A 20,480-nucleotide genomic window follows, 5' to 3' on the forward strand; every position below is an offset into this window, starting at 1 on the left:
TAATGATTCTTAAAAGGGCTAAGCTGTCATTCAGAACAGTACACTGGGGGCTGGAGAGGTGGCTCAGGGGCTAGGAGCACTGACTGCTCTTCCAGACGTTGAGATACAATTCCCATCACCCACATGGCAGCTTACAACTGTCCGTAACTCCCATATCTGACACCCTCACACAGAAACAGGTGCAGGCAAAACACCAATGCACATAAATTAAAAATAAATTATTTTAAAATATTTCTCTTTAAAGATAGAGAAACCCTGCCTTTGGAGGAAAAAAAAAAAAAGACACTGTTATTTATGCAGCAAAAATGATATAACTGTTGTTTTTGGATAGAGAAATCGGCTACTAAGTACTAAGAGAAAGTAAATATAAAGGAGATGTGAGAAGACAAGCCGGGCCATCATTTACTGTTTTAGCATGCACAGAGAAGCAATTCTCTCACCATCGTCAGACATTTTTCAGTCTCATCTTCTTGCAGCTCTGTTCCTTCATTCTTGGCTATGCCTCCAGCTTCGCCTTTTTCTACTATTTGCCTCTGTCTGGCCTTTTGTATATTTGGTCTTGGTCTCTGAAATCGACCCCTCACAGGCAGAGTAATTTGGGCACTTTGCTTTGCTTCTCGTGTGTCCATGTTCATCTTCTGAGTTCTAGAAAAAAGGACAGGAGGAAGACAGGAAGCTTGACAACTGTTAAAATATGTAACTTGATTTTCTCCAGTAAATTCTCATAAAAACATTCTTTCAAATTACTCAAGAAAACTATCTTTTCGTTACAAAAATATATTGTAAAAGTTGGTAGAGCCATAGGGAGAAAAGGAAGCTATTTCAGGCTTGAGGATGTGCCAAACGGAAGGAGAGGACATAGTTAGTGTACAGTCCTAGGTTTAAACCTAGCACAGTAAAAATGAAAAAATAAGGGGGTGGGGGAGTGGAGCAGGAGTAATTCTCAAATGTTAATAAAATTGTATGATGTGCCTAAAATAAGCAAATGTGTAAAAAGCCAAACAACAGAATGGTGGGTGCCAAGAACAGAAAAAGGGAGAAAGAGGAATGCAGGAAGTTGATATTTACTGAATACAAAGATTAAAAGGTTTATGAGAAAGAAAAAAATGTTCTGGGGATAAATGGATGGTGGTATGGCCTGTAAAACAAGGAGATGGCACTTTATAATTTAAGTCACCATGTTTATACAACTAAAAATAGTTTTAAAACGGCAAGTTTTGTTTTATGTATATATTTTGCCAAATTTGTAAAAGTCAATGAATTTATAGCACATACACATACATATTTTTAGTGTACTACTTTCCATATTTTTTGGTTTTTCGAGACAGAGTTTCTCTGTGTAGCCTTGGCTGTCCTGGACTCACTTTGTAGACCACGCTGGCCTCGAACTCACAGGGATCCACCTGCCTCTGCCTCCCAAGTTCTGAGATTAAAGGTGTGCGCCACCACGCCTGGCCATAAATCTTAAACAGTTAAAAAAAAAAAAACAAAACAAAAACAAAAAAGGAAGCAAGCAAGTAAGCGTGTATGTTGAAAAGATGTTCAATACCAGGTAAGTGGGGTGGCCCACGCCTTTAATACCAGCACTTGGGAAGGCAGAGGCAGGTGGATCTCTGTGAGTGACGGTGGCCTGGTTTACAAAGCAAATCCAGGACAGCCAGGGCTACACAGAGAAACCCTGTCTCAAAAATACAGAAAGAGAGAGAGAGAGAGAGAGAGAGAGAGAGAGAGAGAGAGAGAGAGAGAGAGAGAGAGAGAGAGAAGACATTCAATAGCATCTGATTTTCAGTTTTAGGTGGCCGCCCCTATCAATAAGACCAATTACTCTCTAGCCACTCCCCCCCCTTTGAAATAATAAAGAGATGTTTCAAAGAAAAGCCTCTCTGATTTTAGATTTTAAAGGAAATATTACTGCTCACCCAATAGGAACAACTAAGTCATCTTCCTGGTTTTGTGTTAACTGAGAACCCTCTTTGGGTTCACATGAACTTGGTGGTGAGGGCTCCTTCTCAGTCTGTACGCCCAGTGGTATCACAGCCTCTTCCGCCTCAGGACCTGGTTTGTCATTTTCTCTTGATGCCATTAGGGAAGGCACATTCTAGTTTAAAAAGACAAAGCAAACAAATGAACCAACCAACAACAGACTATTAGCATGAGAATGAACTAACCCATTCTTTATAGAATACAAGAGGGCAGTAGCTACTTGTCCACTAGAAACTCACCTTATAGAATTATGTAAACAAACACATACATGTGCATAAGCAAGGATATGATTTTAGGGCCATCCTCCACATTTAAGAGAAAAACAAAACACTAGAAATAAGATAGTATATCATAAAAATTTAAATTTAAATTCTATTTTCTGGGTCAACACTGTTGGGCACTGAAATCAGGCCCTCATACATGTAAGGCAAATACTCTACCACTGAATTAAATCTGAAATTCTTTTCCTTTTTTTTACCTCTTAAAGAAAAAAAGGATGTATGTATGTATCATCATCATGTGTACAGTGCTCTGCCTGCATGTACACCTACAGGCCAGAAGAGGGCGTCCGATCACATTATAGATGGCTTTGAGCCACCATAAGGTTACTGGGAATTGAACTCAGGACCTCTGGAAGAGCAGTCAGTGCTCTTAACCTCTGAGCCATCTCTCCAGGGCCCTTTCCTCCTTTTTTTGGAGATAAGTCTCACTGTATAGCTCTGGCTGGTGTGGAACTCAGAGACCCTCCTCCCTCTACCTTCCAGTGTTGAGATTAAAGGTGTGTGCCACTACCACTGGCTCTTGAGCTTCTTTACAATGAAGAGATGGGGTCTCACCCTGCTGCCTATTTCCTAAACTGGCCTTGAACTGCAACCCTCCTGCTTTGGCCTCTGAAACAGCTAGGACTCTGTACCACAGCCAAGTTCAACCTTACATATTCTAGTGTATAACCACACTAACAAGTCTTTTCTTTGTACTAAGCCAGAAAGATGGTTGAAACATGATGTTAAGTGGAAATCTCAGACGCTAAGGAACGATGGCATTGGTGGCGTGTAATACCCAGCTACATGTACATATTCAAAACTGCCAGATTAGCTGGGGAAGGAAAAGAAAGCGAACACGGGGCTCTCATTTGGAATACAGACATAGCTTTCCAAATTCAAGATTTCATAATGAAAACATATTAAATAAAAAATAGTTTCTCTATGAGACAGAAGAGATGGCTGGGTCTCCAGAAGACTCCTGATCTATTTCCAGCACCTACATGGTGGCTCACAACCACCTGTAACTTCAATCCCAGGGGATCTGAGGCCCTCTTCTGGCTTCTGCGGGCACTGCACACATGGCTAAACACCCATCCATACAATAACATAAGAAACGTAGTTTAACTTTTATAAAGTTAAAGAAAGTACAAATATAGAAAGTGATTCTAAAATGCAAAATATGAATTTTATTTATAAAAGGTTCCGTAAGTTACTTGGGAGACAGGAAGGTCACAAATTCAAGATTTGCCTAGGTCATAGTGAAAGTTCTAGGCCTGCCTGGGGAAACTTTATGAGAACCTGTCTCAAAATAGAATTTAAGAAGGCTGAGGATATAGCTTCTTTCTCTCTAATATCTGTGAGGAACAAAACAAAAACAAAAAACCAGTTTGAATATAAACATTTTATCTTAGTTTCTGACATACAGTCTTAACTTGTTACGGACTAAGGTAATGAGGTGAGGAAATAAAAAAAACTACTTCAACTCATGCCGACCATTTCGTTTTTCACATTAGCTTGACAAGAGAATGAAACAAAGCAGTATTATTCCCATTTTCCCTAAGGAGGAACTTGTTACGTAGTCCTCCCATGGTGACAAAAACCCTAAGTCAGTAGAGCCTAAATGCCGTAGGTGGCTCTAAGACACACATTGCCCAGGCCTGCCCACAGAAGCCCAGTGTCTGATCATAAACTAGATGGAATAAGAGCAGCAAGCACAGAGCAATAACAAACACAGTAAAAATTATATGAACTTGCAATGGTTTAATAACCACAGTAACAACAAAAGAGCCCAGAAATGTGACCTCCGCCTTAACCATTACTCACGTGGTGAGGAGAGAGAGACTCAGCTTGTTCACTGTCCTGCTGGAGTATGAGGCTCTCCATCCTGTCCGCGTCTGACTTCTTCCCAGGCACACAGGGTTCTGCTTCTGTGTGTGCCCTCTTTAAAGCTGCTCTTGACAAGTTTGGTTTTGGTTTTTTGAAGCGACTTCTCAGAAAAGGAGCTGGTTTAACTTCCAATGGCTTCAGCTCTTGAGGAGGCTGTGTGCTTTTGGAACAAGCACATCAGACTTGATTAGAATGCAGTGAAGCGTCAATGTGAGCAGAACTTAGAACAGCCTTGGGCTGGTGGTAAGCTTCTAATTGCTTTTGTTTTGGTTTTACACAGGGTCTTCCAATGTGACCCAGGCTGATTTGGAACATGCTCTATTAGGCCAGACTCACCTTCAGTCCCCCTTCAATCTCCTGCCTCCACCTCACAAGTGTGGGCATGCCCAATCATATCCTTAATTCTAATCTTTAACGGGAAACAATGGAACTATTCATTAAACTATGACACATTGAGTTGTATGATCCAGGTACATTGTTTTTTGCATGAAGAAAACACTGGTCAGACCCATGTTGACTAATGAGTATGAGTTACATGTAATTTGTTATTAAATCTCACTTCTGGCTAGCAGAATGGACTCATCTTCTCTCCCAATCGTCCATAAACTATCTGAAAATTCTAACACTGTTGTGTACTTGTTATGGCTCGAAAGCTCACTTCCTTTAACATGATCTGCAAACAGAACGTTACAATCTTTTCCCTTAAAGGCACACACATCTACTTAATTGTACCTTAAGTTAGCATCTGGAAACTGTTCTTGAACATCTGGAAGTTGTATCCCTTGGTCTGTTTTATGGTGTCCAGAATCCTGTGAGGAAGACTCCACATGATGTAAGTGACTTGACACTTCCTCATCAGCATGTTCTTGTTCTTCCACAAATGTAGGCGGCACTGATACTTTACTGCTAATATTCTTGAAAAAAGAATCACAATATATCACAAACAGAAATTCTGTAAGCATTTCATACATTTTAAACAAAGCTTCCTAAATCAGTGCATACAGAAGCTTGTTTTTAAGTGTTAAATATAAAAAGCACAAGGACTAAAACTTAGGATTCAGGAATGCCTTCCTTTCATGTTATATATTATGACTATTCCAAACCACAGACATCATTATCTATACTAAGAAGAAATCCTCAAAAAGTGTTAAGAATATGGACTAAAGGGCTGGAGAGATGGCTCAGAGGTTAAGAACACTGGCTACTCTCCCAGAGGTCCTGAGTTCAATTCCCAGCAACCATCTGGTGGCTCATAACCATCTATAAATGCGATCTAGTGCCCTCTTATGGCCTGCAGTTGTACATGCAAACACAATACTGTATACATAATAAATAAATAAATAAATAAATAAATATTTTTTAAAAAGAATATGAACTACAAACAAAAGGAAATTTTTACCAGAAGGTTTAAAAGTGGAGGCAGTGAAGTGGCAGGGAGAATGAAAACATATACAGGTGTTTATGATCAAAATAATTAATTGTCAGCCCATGTTTACACTAAGACTGATACAAATTTAGTCTAATTTTCTATGTACATGTACATGTCTATGTAACTGAGTAACTTCAAATTGCCATTATTAGTAGTAACTTTTTCACAATTAGAAAACGTTTTAAAATTTTTAAGTGAAAAAACAGGTGCTTCAGAATCTAAAACAAACAAATAAAAAAATAGGGTTGGAAAAGATTTTCAATTTTTCTTTTTCTTTCCTTTTTTAGACAGGGTTTCTCTGTATAGCCCTAGAACTCACTCTGTAGACCAGGCTGGCCTCAAACTCAGAAAACCGCCTGCCTCTGCCTCTGCCTCTGGAGTGCTGGGATTAAGGGTGTGCACCACTATGCCTGGCTAAGAGATTTTAAGTATTTTTTGGACGTAAGGGTAGTAAAAATAAAATTATCTTGGCAGCCTTGCTGAGAAATGTTTTTAAAACACTGTAAGACAGAGAAATACATACTTTTCCGTGCAGTGAGGGCCCGGCGCTGCTGTCGTCCTTCCTGCTCTGGGTCACATCTGTCTTAGGCTGCGCTGAAGTGACATCCTCTGCTTCACGTTCTCTGGGAGAAGCATCTATCTTTTCTACATCTGCCACCATTTCCTCACCAACGCAGAATTCTCCAGACCTTCGCTCCTGAGAGACAGAACTCTCTCTTTCTGTTTCTTTCAAATCTTCGTTTGTTTCCTCAATGGCAGTCATCTCCCCCGGAGCCACGACCATCAAGGAAGTCAGGTCTCTCTCTTCTGCGGGGCTCACCTCCACTTCTGCCTCTTCCCTGCTTAGGCTGCTGCAGATGTGCACCTCACCCGCCCTCTGCTCCACTGGCGCTCCCAAAGCCTGTTGTCTATGGGAAGTCTCTATTCTCATCTCTTCCAGGGGTGGCTCCATTTCTGCTGTGGCTTTGGCCTCCTCTGCATCCTCCATTGGAGCAGAAGCTTCTAGTCTTTCAGTGTCTTCTGACTGTGCCTCCCTGTCTTCAGTGCTATCAGTCATATCTGGGGTCCTCTCTTTTGTCGGCAACTCTTCTCCAGCTTCTTGCAAACCTGTCTCCATTTCACTAACTGGGCTGACCTCGTTGGAGCCATTTTCCTGTAAAAATATTTCTTTTCTTCCAGTTTCTCCTAAATTTGTGTAAATTTCCTCAGTGGTATCAATTAGCTCTGGCACCTTCTCCATAGGAGAACTCTCATTTAAAGTTGCTTTCAAACCTGTCTCTGTTTCCAAGGAGACGTCAATCACTTCTGCTCCCATCTGCCCTGGGGAAGTATCTCTTCCAACTGTTTCCAAACCTGTCTCCATTTCCATAGCGACACCTGTCATTTCTGACATCTTCATACTAGAAGACGTGTCATTTCTCCCAGTGTCTTTTAAATCTGAGTCCAATTCCTTCATGGAAGGAGTAGCAATAAGACTAGCGACATCTGGTGCCTTTTCCCTCGGCGACGTGTCTGGTCTTGCAATTTCTTCCAAAGTTGATGCTATTTCTCCAGATTCAGGAATCTCCTCTGGTACCCCATCCTTGGAGGATACTCTTCTTCTTGTTGTATTGGGTTTTGGTTTCTGAAATCGAATCCTTAGAACTGGGGCTTGTTTCACTTTATTTGCTTTATTACCCTCTTGAATACTTGGAAAGAAAGAAAGAAAGACAGACAGACAGACAGACTATTACCAGTTGAACAGATAACAGCTAAGAAATCTCTATACAGGGGCTGGGGAGATAGCTCAGGGGTTAAGAGCACTGACTGCTCTTCCAGAGGTCTTGAGTTCAATTCCCAGCAACCACATGGTGGCTCACAACCATCTATAATGAGATCCGGTGCCCTCTTTTGGTATGCAAGCAGAACACTGTATTCAAAATAAATAAATAAATCTTTGAAAAAAATAAAAAAGAAAGAAATTCCTATAGAAAGACTAAAAACCGACAAATTTTTAAAAAGACAAAATCACTAGGCAAAGTGGCATGTGCCTTTAATCCCAGGGCTCAGGCAGTGGAAGCAGGACTCCAATAAGAAGTTGCCTATGACCAAGAACAAGCCCTGCCCTCTGCCTTTATAAGGCAGTTTAAGTGTGCTATTTTAGTTCCTTAAGAGCACATGCTCCAGATAGAAGGACAGGAAACGCAGAGTTCTGCTGATTCTACACGCATTTATATCAAGGGCCTGCACACCAGAAGAACAGCAGCACTCTTTGCTTTGTATTTTCGTCATCACAACAGATGGCAAACCCAATAAATCTATGAAGAGAGCTACTGAATAGGGTCATCAGTGGGGTAAAGTAGAGCAGGGCTTTAGTCTCAGCACTTAGAAGAAGCTAGCGGACCTCTGTGACTTCCACCCTAGTCTGGTCTCCACAGCCAGTTCCAAGCCAGCCAATACTGCACAGTGTTTGAGAGGATGGCAGGGTGGAGGAGGGAGGGAGAAGGAAGGAAGGAAGGAAGGAAGTGAGGGAGGGAGGGAGGGAGGGAGGTGAAAGGTCATTGAACTGTGTAAGCCAAAATCCCACCATTAGGCTGTGGAGGAAAGAGAACTACAACCCTGAGGACTGCCGGGGGCTACTTAGCCAGACTCTGGAAAGACAGAGGCAGGAAGAAGACAAGAAGGGAAAGAGAAGCAGAGAAGGGGAGCAGGAGAGGAGGAAAATCAGTAATCTTGGTTGGGTACAAACTACACTAAATAAAACATTACATTTACTCAGTAGGTCATACTGAACAACTGTACAGCTATTTACTGAGCTTTAAAATATTCTGCCACACTCTTCTGGTTCCAGGCGCTGAGGAAGCGCGGGTTATCGTGCAGACATGGCCAAGTCCGAGACCCACACCGCACACAACCAGTCCCACAAATGGCACAGAAATGGCATCAAGAAACCCCGGTCACAAAGATACGAATCTCTTAAGGGGGCTGACCCCAAGTTCCTGAGGAACATGTGCTTTGCCAAGAAACACAACAAGAAAGGCCTGAAGATGCAGGCAAACAACACAAAGGCAATGAGTGCCGTGCAGAGGCCATTAAGGCCTTGTGAAGTCTGAGGCCCTTAAGCCAAAATGCCAAAGGGCCCCAGCCGCAAACTCAGCCAGCTTGCTTTCATCGCTCACCCCAAGCTTGGGGAGTGGATTCGAAGCTACATGGCCAAGGGTCACAGGCTCTGCCAATCAAAGCCCAAGGTTCAAACCAAGGCAGAGGCCGCAGCTCCAGCTAAGGCCCTAGCTGCAGCCCCAGCTCAGGCTCCCAAGGCTGCCCAGGCTCCTGTGAAGGCCCCATAGAGAAGGCTTCTGCCAATGTGAAGACTGATGGACTGCTGTGACACTCCTACCTACACACTATTTACAGGTGACCAGTGTCCTATGATGTTTTTACAAATAAAACCAAGGCAAGATCTTAAAAAAAAAAGTTCTGGGACAACAAGATGACTCAGAGGGTAAAAATGCTTGCTCCACAAACTTGATGACCTGAGTGTGATTCTGAGAACGCTAGGTAGGAGAAAGACTTGGGAAAGCTCTTCTCTAACTTCCACACACATGCCAAAGCACACGATAGGAACACGAACACATGTGCGTGCGTGCGGACGGGGGTGAGAGAGAGAGAGAATGAGTGAATGAGTAGATAAAGTAAAGACTGATCAGCCCAACTCTCAGACAAGGCAAGCTGCAAACAAGACTCTCAAAAGAAAAATAAATGAATAAATAAAAAAACCCAGCCCCCCGGAAGAATCAGAGACAGGAGAGCTGCCTTGAAGAGCTTACACCACCTGATGCCGCTGTCCAGTCTGTTGAGTGGCCTGCAGGCTGTGCAGGGTGCACAGGCTCTCTAGCTTTTGTGAGCTGACACCTATGCTGGGATGGACTTCAGTGATGCACCTGTCCTGGAGTCATTTCTGTTCCTGTCAGTAACCCCCAACCACAATAAAACTCATCAGGTCACCAAACTGGACACTGGTGCGCAACAAGTACTTTGGTCTGTCGTGAGCCCCCTATCTGGGGCACTTGGATGTTGATTATGTTGCATCTCTCCAAAAGAAATCTGTCACACAACAATACCACAGGAGAATAACTGGACTCAGGAATACTGACCAAATAATTTAAAACAGCTAGTAGAGAGGAACTGAGATATTCTGAGATATTCTTAACACACACAAAAACTGTTTATGGTAACAGACATATTGACTACCCTGAGCTAATGACTGTATATTTATATGTATGAATTAAATGACCAACACTATACTCTATAATTAAACAATTATGTCTATTAAAAGTAATAGAAATTTGTGCCAGGTGGCGGTGGTGCATGCCTTTAATCCTAGCACTTGGGAGGCAAAAACAAAGGCAAGCGAAATCTCTTGAGTTTGAAGCCAGCCTGGTCTACAGATCGAGTTCCAGAACAGCCAGGGCTATTTCGCAGAGAAAAACCAAAAACAAACAAACAAACAAACAAAAAAGTAAGATAACTTTTGAAAAGAGGTGTTAATGAAAAGAAAAGCATTTCTTCTTATGAAAAAGAGTGTCAGTATTTACTTTTCTTTGGAAACGATGCCTAAATAAAAGTTAAATATTCAGAACAACCTCCTTTAGTACTTAATAACAACATAAATGCTAAAACCTATTTGGAGTAACTAAACAGCATCAGGTTGTCTGCTTTGGAAGATGACAGCCAATGAAAGGTAAAGGAAAATTCACCAGGCTCCACCCAAGTGCCAAACCACCTCCCACCAGCAAATAAGCCTTGGACTACTAAGCAGTACACACAATGTCTGTCTAGGACCACTATATCAAAGCTTTTTTTTTTTAAGGCAAAGTAAAAACGTTGCGCACACACTACTACTACAGCCTGTGCACATTTCATTAGTTATTAATCTTTCCTGTTTGAAATAACTTACTTTCATAACGTGAGTCTCGATAATGTAGTTATGGTATCTTGCTGCGATGAAAATACCATGACCAAAAAGCAAGTTGGGGAGGAAAGGGTTTATTTGGCTCACACTTCCAGATTATAGTTCATCATTGGAAAAGCCAGGACAGGAACTCAAACAGGGCAGGAACCTGGAGGCAGGAGCTGATGCAGAGGCCATGGAGGGGTGCTGATTGCTGGCTTGCCCTCCATGGCTTGCTCAGCTGCTTTCCTGTAGAACCCAGGACCACCCAGGGACGGCCCCACCCACCATGGCTTGGGACCTCTCCTGATCACTAATTGAGAAAATGCCTTACAGCTGGATCTCATGGAGGCCGTTTCTAGGCTGAAGATCCTTTCTCTTGGATGACTCCAACTTTTGTCAAGTTGACACAAACCCAGCCAGTACAGTAACAATTCAGAATAAGACAGCCTATTGAACTACATTTAACTGAGATATTTATAGCTGTCGTGAACCTTAATAACTGATATTAAGGACAAAATTAATAGAAATCAAAAAAGAAAAATTAACATTAGTGATGGAAGATTTCACTTTATTGTTTCATTTAAGATTCTTTTCATTTGTATAAGAAGCAGGTAAGGCAGAACATGTGTGCTATGAATATGGGGGAAGGAATACTGAAAGTTAAAGGTTTAAGCAGGGATTGGGTTGGAAGAAAAGAGGGAATGGAGTAGATTAACCAAAACTAAGAATGTGTGAAAAAACCCTTATGGAAACTCACTACTTTGTAAGTTAATTATATTCATGTATGTGAGCAAGCGCGTGTGCGAGTGCACACTCACACACACACACAGGCACACACTCACATACACATTTTAGAGAAGTTTTAACATAGGCACCTTGTATGGGTAGACAATGCTTTCCCAAGGACAAAGGTTATTAAATGAAACCTCAGTGCCAGATATGAGATACTTCTTTATGAGTTATTGGTCAGGAAGGCTTCCGGGGCCCCTCAAACAGGAAAAGCTATCACCACTGCTCTCCGTTCTCCCTAAGTAGATGGTAAGGTCCTATTGCTAAAGACACAATACACTATGGTTGCAGGACACAGAGAAGTCAAATTGGCACTAAGCAGAAATCTCCTCTCTGCTGGCTACAAGATGTTATGCAGACATGGAAAAGAAAGTCATCAATGGTCTTACCCAGAGAACCCTGAAGGCTACAATACTGACCTGCCAGGCAAGGTGTGCCCACTGGTACAACAGTGTCATAAAGGTGTGGGGGGGGGGGGCCACACAAGATGTGTGTGAACTAATAACTTTCTGATTGGATCTGAGTCCTCCACCACAGGAGAGAAATTGTACTTGGTACTGTAACCTTGCTTGAAAACCCATCACTGAGTAGGTTGTAGGCTCCGGCTTGGCACTTTCTACTGTTGTTTTCCTAAATGGATATGGTGTCAAACTGTCTTCTAAGTAATTTTATTTAGACACACCTATTAGGGCTGCTGTCAACTTCGGGCAGAAAAGTTTCTTTCTGCAGTGAGTAGCAGGTAATTCCGAGACTCGTATCTGGTCAAAGTGTTCAAAACAAGTGACTGTTGGGCGCTAACCCTGAACGGGGACACCTACATGAACCCCCTCAAGACTTGAGGACACCATGAAAGGGACAGAAAGAACATACGAGCCAGAGGATGAGGAAGAGTGCTATAAAGTGCTGTCTTCTGGACTTGCCATGAGGAGCAAGACGAAGAAAAGAAATAGATGAAGGAAGGAATAAGGGGAATTCCTGAAGTGAAGGAGGCCTATACTGAATCATAGGCTGAATTGCAAATGTAAATGTTAGAGAACAGACACATGAAGTCCACACTGTTACCGCGCATTTTTGTACTTCAAACAGTACCACTGTACTGGCTGCTTTTGTTTGTCAACTTGACACATGTTGGAGTCATCAGAGAAGAAAGAGCCTCCATTGAAAAAAGATCTCCATAAGATCCAGATGTAAGGCATTTTCTCAGTTAGCATCAATAAGGGAGGTCTCAGCCCATGTGGGTGGGGCCATCCCTGGGTGGCCCTGCGTTCTGTAAGAAAGCAGGCCAGTGAGCCACACCCCTCCATGGCTTCTAAATCAGCTCCTGCCTCCAGGTTCCTGCCCTGCTTGAGTTCCTGTCCTGACCTCCTTTGATGATAAGCAACATGGAAGTGTAAGTCAAATAAACCCTTTCCTGCCCACCTTGCTTTCTGGTCATGGAGTTTTGTTGAAGCAATAGAAACTCTGACTAAGACAACCACACTATAAGTACCCTAATAATTCCATCAGGTTTAGTAAAACCACAGGTAAAATAATAAGCAGGAACCCTGGCTATGAGAGGATGGGCTCTCCATCCAATTGACCTAATTTTAGAAAATCGGACATTACCAAGAAGTAGCATTTCTTTAGACACAGACACCTAATTAATACAACATGTTAAGTGGAAAGTTATTCCTATTAACTCAGCTCCTAGTCCATACTAACTAGCCTTCTTCAAATCACCTATAGCTTAGCATTAACATGAACGCTATGATATAAAATCCTTGAAAAGAGTTACTCTTCAACATTTTTTAAATAAAGCTTCACATAATGACAACTCACCCTTACATGGATTTAATGCGACAGTGAGGCACAAGCACTACCACACACACACGGAGGTCAGAGGACAACTTATGGGCACTGGTTCCTTGTCCCACCATGTGGGACTCAGAGATGGACCCCAGGTCATCAGAATTGACAGCAAGTGCTCTTTCCCCAGTGAACCATCTTACCCACCTTTTAGAAGCTTAAAGGATTTATTTTTATGTATATGTGTGTGTATATATATACCACATGGATTTTGGTGCCCAAAGAGGCCAGAAGTTATCGAATGCCTTAGAACTAGAACTGCAATTAGATGTGAGCTGGATGGTATAGTGATGGGAACAGAACTTGGCTCCTCTGCAAGAGCAGTAAGCAATCTTAACAGCTGAGGCTTCTCTCTAGCACCTTAACTACTTTTAAACATAATATAGGTACACAGATGGAGAGGCCACCTTGTTTGTTTTTGTACGGTCAGGGAGATGGCTCGGGAGGTAAAGCGCTTCCAAGCCTGATGACCTGAGTGCCACTCCCAAGGAACGGGTGGTGGGAGAAGGACCGACCGCCTCAGGTTGTCCACTGACCTCACATGCATGCTATCACACGCACACTCCGCCTGTCCAACACAGAATAAATACACAGAATTAATTTGACTTGTTTAAAATAATTTGTTGCGCTCTAAGGCCTTAATGAAAATTTCAAAATTATGTAACTGAAAAAACAATGTTTACCTTGGACAGTCATTAAGAACTCTGGGCTCATCGGACTGCACATGCTCCAAAGTACCCTTTCTTTCAGGCTGTGATAGGGTATCTTCGCATTGGCAGTTTTTATTTGACTCCTTTTCCATTTGTTGAGGAATCTTAATAACAAAAATTATGATATTTTAGATTTCACAATGAAACACAAAACTTTTGAAGTTTTTACTGAAAAGTCCATCTTAGCCAGGTATCATGATGCATGCTGATTTCCAACACCTGGGCGACAGGTGTAGGACGATCGCATTCCCAAACAAGCCTAGGCTACATACGGAATTTGAGAACAATCCAACTACAAGAGATTCCAGCTCATTTGTGTTTAAATAAATGGTTAAAAAAAAAAAAAAGAAAAAGACAAAATTATAAAGTAACAATCAAAAAACACCTTTTAGTGTTTTTCTGTTAGCTATCTTAGAAAATTACATAAGGTACAACTTTAACTCATCTCACAGTCCTATTCTTTTCTGTCCAATCAGAAAACAATGTTTCAGACACATCTATTTCAGTCTGTTTCCATCTCATTCTTCAGAATGCTCTAGCATTTGTATTTCTAAATTCTTACTGCACTAGACAGTGCTAGAGATGTAGCTCAGTTGGAAAGAGGGCTTGTCTGCCACGCACACAGCCCAGCACACAGAACGAGCAGGGTGGCACATGCCTACAATCTCAGCACTTATGCGGAGGCAGGAGGATCAGAACTCAATGTTATCCTCAGTTATTAGGTGGGTTGGAAGCCAGCCAGGGCTACATAAGATTCTGTCCAAAATATAAAAAAAATGGGCTAGAGAGATGGTTCAGAGGTTAAGAGCACTGGCTGCTCTTCCAGAGGATCTGGGTTCAATTCCCAACAACCACATAACAGCTCACAACTGTCTGTAACTCCAGTTCCAAGGATCTGACACCCTCATACAGACACATGTAGGCAAAACATCTATGCACATAAAATGAAAATAAGTGAAGAAACAAAAATAAAAGAAATAAATTATACCAGAAGAAAAGCAAATCTTAAATAATAATAATGCCTTGCTTTCTTCCAAGGACTATATAAATAATGTAGAACTCAATGAGCCAGCGACATAGTTTGGTAGCAAGGGTGCTTTCCTAGGGAAAGAGACCATAGGTTTGGTCCTTTACACGTTGCATGCACACATGCATGTATTCACACACATATTCATTATTTCCGTTTTTGGAATTACGCTTGAAAGGAACTTTCAATATTTTAGTTAAGCCAATGTTAAAATCACATATGTGACTATTTTTTTAAAAGGAGGTTGAGAATATGGCTCAAGGGTAGAGTGCTTGCCTTACCATGCTTGATCTCAATCTTAACCATAGGGAAAACCACATCCAAATATGAAGTAAGCTGAGAGCAAATAGTCGTGTACAATGCTCAAATATCAGAAATGACGTAACATAAAACTCTTCACTCTAAGATTTTGGCCACAAATGTCATAAAAAACAAACAAACAAACAAACAAAAACAAACTCACAAGCTTATTTTAAAAATTCAAAAAGTTTACATTAAGGCTTATGTAATTGCTTAATAAATGTTATCAGAATCAACATACCCCAACACAGGATTCATTTTTTTCTCTATCAACACAGGATTCATCCACTTTACTCTTCTCTACATGAGCCCCAATTTTGTCCTGCAACGTGAGAATTTCTTTTCTTTCTGCAGCTTTCTCTACATTTGGTTTTGGTCTTTGCATTCGGCTCCTCATTAGTCGTGCAGGTCTTAAGACCTTTGGTTGACTATCTTCCTGTATATGAGATTTTTCACTCAAACTATAATTATAAAGAAATGAAAGCAATGATTGCAGCAAAGCCATAAAGTTGCTTGGTTATATACATAAGTAAATCATGTTAAATAGAAAATATTTTCCAAGTATTCTCAAGAGTATACTGAAAGATATTTACTATACATCTACAACCCATTCTTTCACAAATAACCCTGGAAGCCCAGCTATAAGAACCACAGATACCACCTCATGCCTCTCCCAACAGACAAATCTGCCACTACCAACATGCTTCTCCATCATCGATGAGGGATGATGAAATCCCTCTGAAAATGTGACTGTAAAGTAGAACTTACTCTGACAGCCGATGGTAAGAAAGCCATACACTAGCACCACCTTCTCTGGACATTCCACATGGACATATAAAACATAGCCCCCAACCAGGCCTCGTGTGTGCATAATGAAGAAACACGTGGTCACATGCCAAAAACCATGAGAATAGGTGAAGACCTTGAGCAAAACCCTGATAAACAGCTTAGCAAAATGTTCTTAAGTAAGCAGTGGTATTGATTTTTACAGACATAATGACCATAGACATCGTAAAAAAGTAATTTCTCCAAAAGAGAGGTGATATTGAGGCTCTCAGGAGAACCAAAGAGAAATGTTATTCATGCCTGATTTCCCATTTGAGAAAATGTTATTTGGTATATTCATTAATGTTACATAATAAAACCAAAAGTATTTAACAACCATCAAAATCTCACATCAAAAATGGAAAAACCTGTAACTACCAAACATGTGATATGATTGCTTCTTTCAGGATATCAGCGTATAATGCCAGTGTTGGCATAATGTTCCGGTGCACTGTGTAGAGTTTGTCCTTGTTCATTCAGGGGCTAATTTCTCCACCCCACTATCTGGTTTCAATCAGGACACTGCATTGTGCTGTTTTTCTAAGTATCTCCTATCGCCTCGGTGTAAGCATGTCACTATTTGCTCTCTGTACTGTCAATAAAAACCAACTAGCCAATGCTGAGCAATACAGAGAATAGGGTGGGACATCTGGGTCCAGTGAGGGGAGGAGAAAGAGCAGGAAGGAAAGGAGGGATGTAGATGGAGAAGACTGGAAAACGAACCAGACCTAGAAGATGAGTTTAAAAAAAAAAGTATAATGTGGGAAATTTGAATGGGAGGAAGTTATATTATCCTGGAGATTTAGTATGGAGCAAGTATTGCACAGCATTATGCTATAGGCTAATTAAATATATCCTAGTGTGTTTGGATATTTGAGTATATACCTGGCTAAGGAGTAACCATGATTATACTAAAATTATAAATCAATATTGGATATTAATAATCATTCAACGTGCTAGGGAAAAGTGCTAACTTAATGAATAGCATCCCATTATTAGCCCAGACTCTACTGATCACAACCATATCTCTAGATAAGCTGGCTTATATCCCTATTAAGTTAAATCGTCCTGTAGAAGTCACTTGATACAATATAACCATCCACAGATATATCTTAATCATTTATTTACTTGACAAGACTTGCTAGCAAAGATTAGGAAATTAAAGAAAGCACAAAACTGGGGCTGGAGAGATGGCTCAGTGGTTAAGAGCACCGCCTGCTCTTCCAAAGGTCCTGAGTTCAATTCCCAGCAACCACATGGTGGGTCAGAACCATCTATAATGTAACCTGATGCCCTCATCTGGCCTACAAGCAGACAATACTGTATACTTAATAAATAAATCTTTAAAAAAAAAAAAAAGAAAGAAAGAAAGCACAAAACTGCTAACTATGAATTCATATGGTCTTTTAAATTTTTTACTTATTTTTGAGACTGGTCTCCTGTATCACAGGCTGGCCCTCAAATCACTCTGTAGATACAGAAGATAACCTTAAATGTCTGATTCTCTCACCTCTGCACCTCAAGAGCTGGCATCATAAGCATATGCTACCATACCTAGTTTACATGGGATTCCTGACTGAACCCAGAGCTCTGCACAGGCCAGGCAATGGGACACAGCCCTAGTCCTGCCCACACCATCATTTCTACCTACGATATCAAGCACACAGAGCATTAGTATTATTTCTTGCTACTATCTAAAATGAAAATAGATGATACACCCTAGTTGAAAAATTCAGACTTCATTAAAATGAAAACTAATAATTATGGGGGCTGAAGAGATGGCTCAGAGGTTAAGAGCACTGGCTGCTCTTCCAAAGGTCCTGAGTTCAATTCCCAGCAACCACATGGTGGCTCACTACCATCTATAATGAGATCTAGTACCCTCTTCTGGCATGCAGGTGTACATGCAAGCAGAACACTGTATACATAATAAATAAATAAATCTTCAAAAAAAGAAAGAAGAACCTAGTAATTAGAATCACTTCTGAAGGTCATTTCTTCCCAAGTACTTACTCAGACACAGTTTCAGCACCTGAGTTCTCTCTTTCTGTATTATCTGTCCCAAAATTTTCAGATACATTCCTTCTCTCCTTTTCCATGTGATTCTGTAAATGTAATATTTCACATTAAGCTACTTACTAAAATTACTTTACTTACTAATTAAACAAACAACAAAAAGGAAAAAAAAAAAAAAACCTGAGGCCAAAGAGATGGCTCAGTAAACAGGATGCTTATAGTCCTGGTAAGGCGGAGACTAGCAGATACCTAAAACTCATCGGTCAGCTGTCCTAGCTTAAAGGTAACCCTCAGACAGAAAAGAAATCCCATCTCAGAAGCAAGCTAGATGGCTCCCAAGAACTAACACTGAAGCTGATCTCTGGCCTCTACACACATGTGCACATATATGTACACACACAAATGCATGGAACAGAAACATGAAATCACACACACAAGAAATAATATAAATAAACATTTTATACAATTTAAAAAGTGAGCTGGGGGATGTAGGTCAGTGGTAAAATGTTTGCCTAGCATGAGCCAGGCTCAACCCCTAACAGCACATAAACATCAAATTTATCATCAAGGAGATTTTTTTTTCAAATGTTATAGGCCACATTTTAAAGTAAACAATGAAACCAAGACCAATAAAAACAAATATGATCTTAGATTTTCATGTTTTTCTATTCGTAACAATAGCTTGAAATTACAAGCTAATATTTGTAATAACTTAGAAAGTATTTTCATAATTTTAATTTCACACCAGCTATTAAGCCACACCTTTTCAGCTGAAGATTCTGACGGTGAATTCTTGCTCCTTTCATCTTGTTTATCTTGTGAAACAACTGATTTCTTCCCAACTGCCCTGGACAGATTAGGCTTAGGTCTCTGGAGCCGACCTCTTGATTTTGGTTTAACATTTTCTGCTTGTTCAGTCTCTCTTAAGGAAAAAAAAAAAAAAAAAAGAGAGAGAGAGTATTATTATTTACATTGCAACCAACAAGTAATCATAATCAAATGAAACTCTAAAAAGCTAGAAAAAGAAAGACAAGTGGGTTTAAAGAGCTCCTTAAAACTTACCAAGGATGAGAGTCGCAAAGAGAACTGAAAACAGATTCATTCTATCAGATGTTAAAAATTACCATCAACATCACTAGTTAAGATGCATAGTGGAACCAAATGTATAAACATATAAATGAAATGAAATAAAAAATTATTTAAAAACAGACATGATTTTATAACACAATAAAGAGAGTATCTCAAAATAGTAAAGTTGAAATGCATAACACAGAATTCTTAAAAATAATTCGTTCAACAGTGCACATCTTTCCACCAAGCTCTCAGGAAGAAGAGAGAAGTGGATCTGAGTCTGAGGCCAGCCTCAAATACACAATAAGTTCCAGTACAGCCAGAACTACCTAGCAAGACCCTATGTCAAAACACAAAAACAAAACAAAAAATCAAAATTAAAATAACCACTACAAAAAACTAAATTCTGATGGGAAAATTGTTTAACAAGTAAAATAAAGCTGGCTCTATCCCTTGTACTATGCTGACAATATAGCGTGCGTGTACACACACACACACACACACACACACACACACACACACACACACACACAGGCCACATCCTTTACAGAAATAGTTTAATTGTTAAAACCTTCACTTAAAAACATACTTGCAATCTGGCATAAAAGTGAAAGCATAAGATCGTAAGATCATGAGCATTGTTTGAATAAACAACGTCAGTGGCCATGAGTAGAGAACAAACACCACAAACTAGGACACATTCATACAATGAAACACTACCAAATTATAAAAATAAAGAGACCTTTCCAGCCAGGCGGTGGTGGCGCACACCTTTAATCTCAGCACTCAGGAGGCAGAAGCAGGCAGCTCTCTGAGCGCGAAGCCAGCCGGGTCTACAGAGCTAGGTCCAGCACAACCAGCGCTACAGAGAGAAGCCCTGCCTCAAAAGACCAGAAAAAGGAAAAGCGGGGAGGGAGGCAACTTTTACAGAAAGGCATGGGGAACTAAGATGTTACATAAGTGGGGTGCAATTAGGCTTTAAAACATTTTTAAGAAGCTCGTACTTGTCTCAACATACACATACAGAAGACGTAGTCCAGCTTGCTTGTTAGGAGGAGAGAAGACGGTGTGTCTGTGTCTTTTTATGCTTTGTTATGCTTAGTTTATTCCAAAAATTAATCTTAAAAAATTGATTCTCAATGTGGCATGCTTTACTGAAAATAAGCACTCATGAGCTGAACAGGTTTTCTTTTTCTTTTCATATGCATATGGTGTACATGTGTATTCATGTGTGTGTGTGGATGTGGGTGGGTGTGTAGGCCTGTGGTGGCTATTTTGGGTTGTCATCTTGATTCCATCTGGAATTAACTAAAATCCACATATACATAGACAAGCAGGCAGGCAGGCAGACACACACACACTTCAAAATGGTAAATACATATCTTTTAAAAAGAAGTTATCA

General features: G+C 40.6%; 2 protein-coding genes and 1 pseudogene across 2 annotated transcripts in view; 2 read left to right on the forward strand and 1 right to left on the reverse strand.

The window, feature by feature from the left end:
• Positions 1-20,480, forward strand: part of Taf9 (TATA-box binding protein associated factor 9) — a 720,252-nt gene that overhangs the window by 220,665 nt on the left and 479,107 nt on the right. The gene's annotated exons all lie outside the window — the stretch shown is intronic.
• Positions 1-20,480, reverse strand: part of Bdp1 (B double prime 1, subunit of RNA polymerase III transcription initiation factor IIIB) — a 92,953-nt gene that overhangs the window by 36,077 nt on the left and 36,396 nt on the right. The window contains exons 13-21 of the mRNA XM_051172466.1: positions 18,770-18,929; positions 18,005-18,096; positions 15,408-15,627; positions 13,813-13,943; positions 6,086-7,250; positions 4,866-5,047; positions 4,071-4,293; positions 1,920-2,098; positions 441-645 (exon numbers count right to left, since the gene is read on the reverse strand). Coding sequence (XP_051028423.1) covers positions 441-645; positions 1,920-2,098; positions 4,071-4,293; positions 4,866-5,047; positions 6,086-7,250; positions 13,813-13,943; positions 15,408-15,627; positions 18,005-18,096; positions 18,770-18,929 — 2,557 coding nt within the window. The remainder of the gene's footprint in view (positions 1-440; positions 646-1,919; positions 2,099-4,070; positions 4,294-4,865; positions 5,048-6,085; positions 7,251-13,812; positions 13,944-15,407; positions 15,628-18,004; positions 18,097-18,769; positions 18,930-20,480) is intronic.
• Positions 8,424-8,888, forward strand: LOC127212353 (60S ribosomal protein L29-like; annotated as a pseudogene).

Source organism: Acomys russatus, chromosome 30 (genome assembly GCF_903995435.1).
Source record: "Acomys russatus chromosome 30, mAcoRus1.1, whole genome shotgun sequence".
Classification (NCBI taxonomy): Eukaryota; Metazoa; Chordata; class Mammalia; order Rodentia; family Muridae; genus Acomys; species Acomys russatus.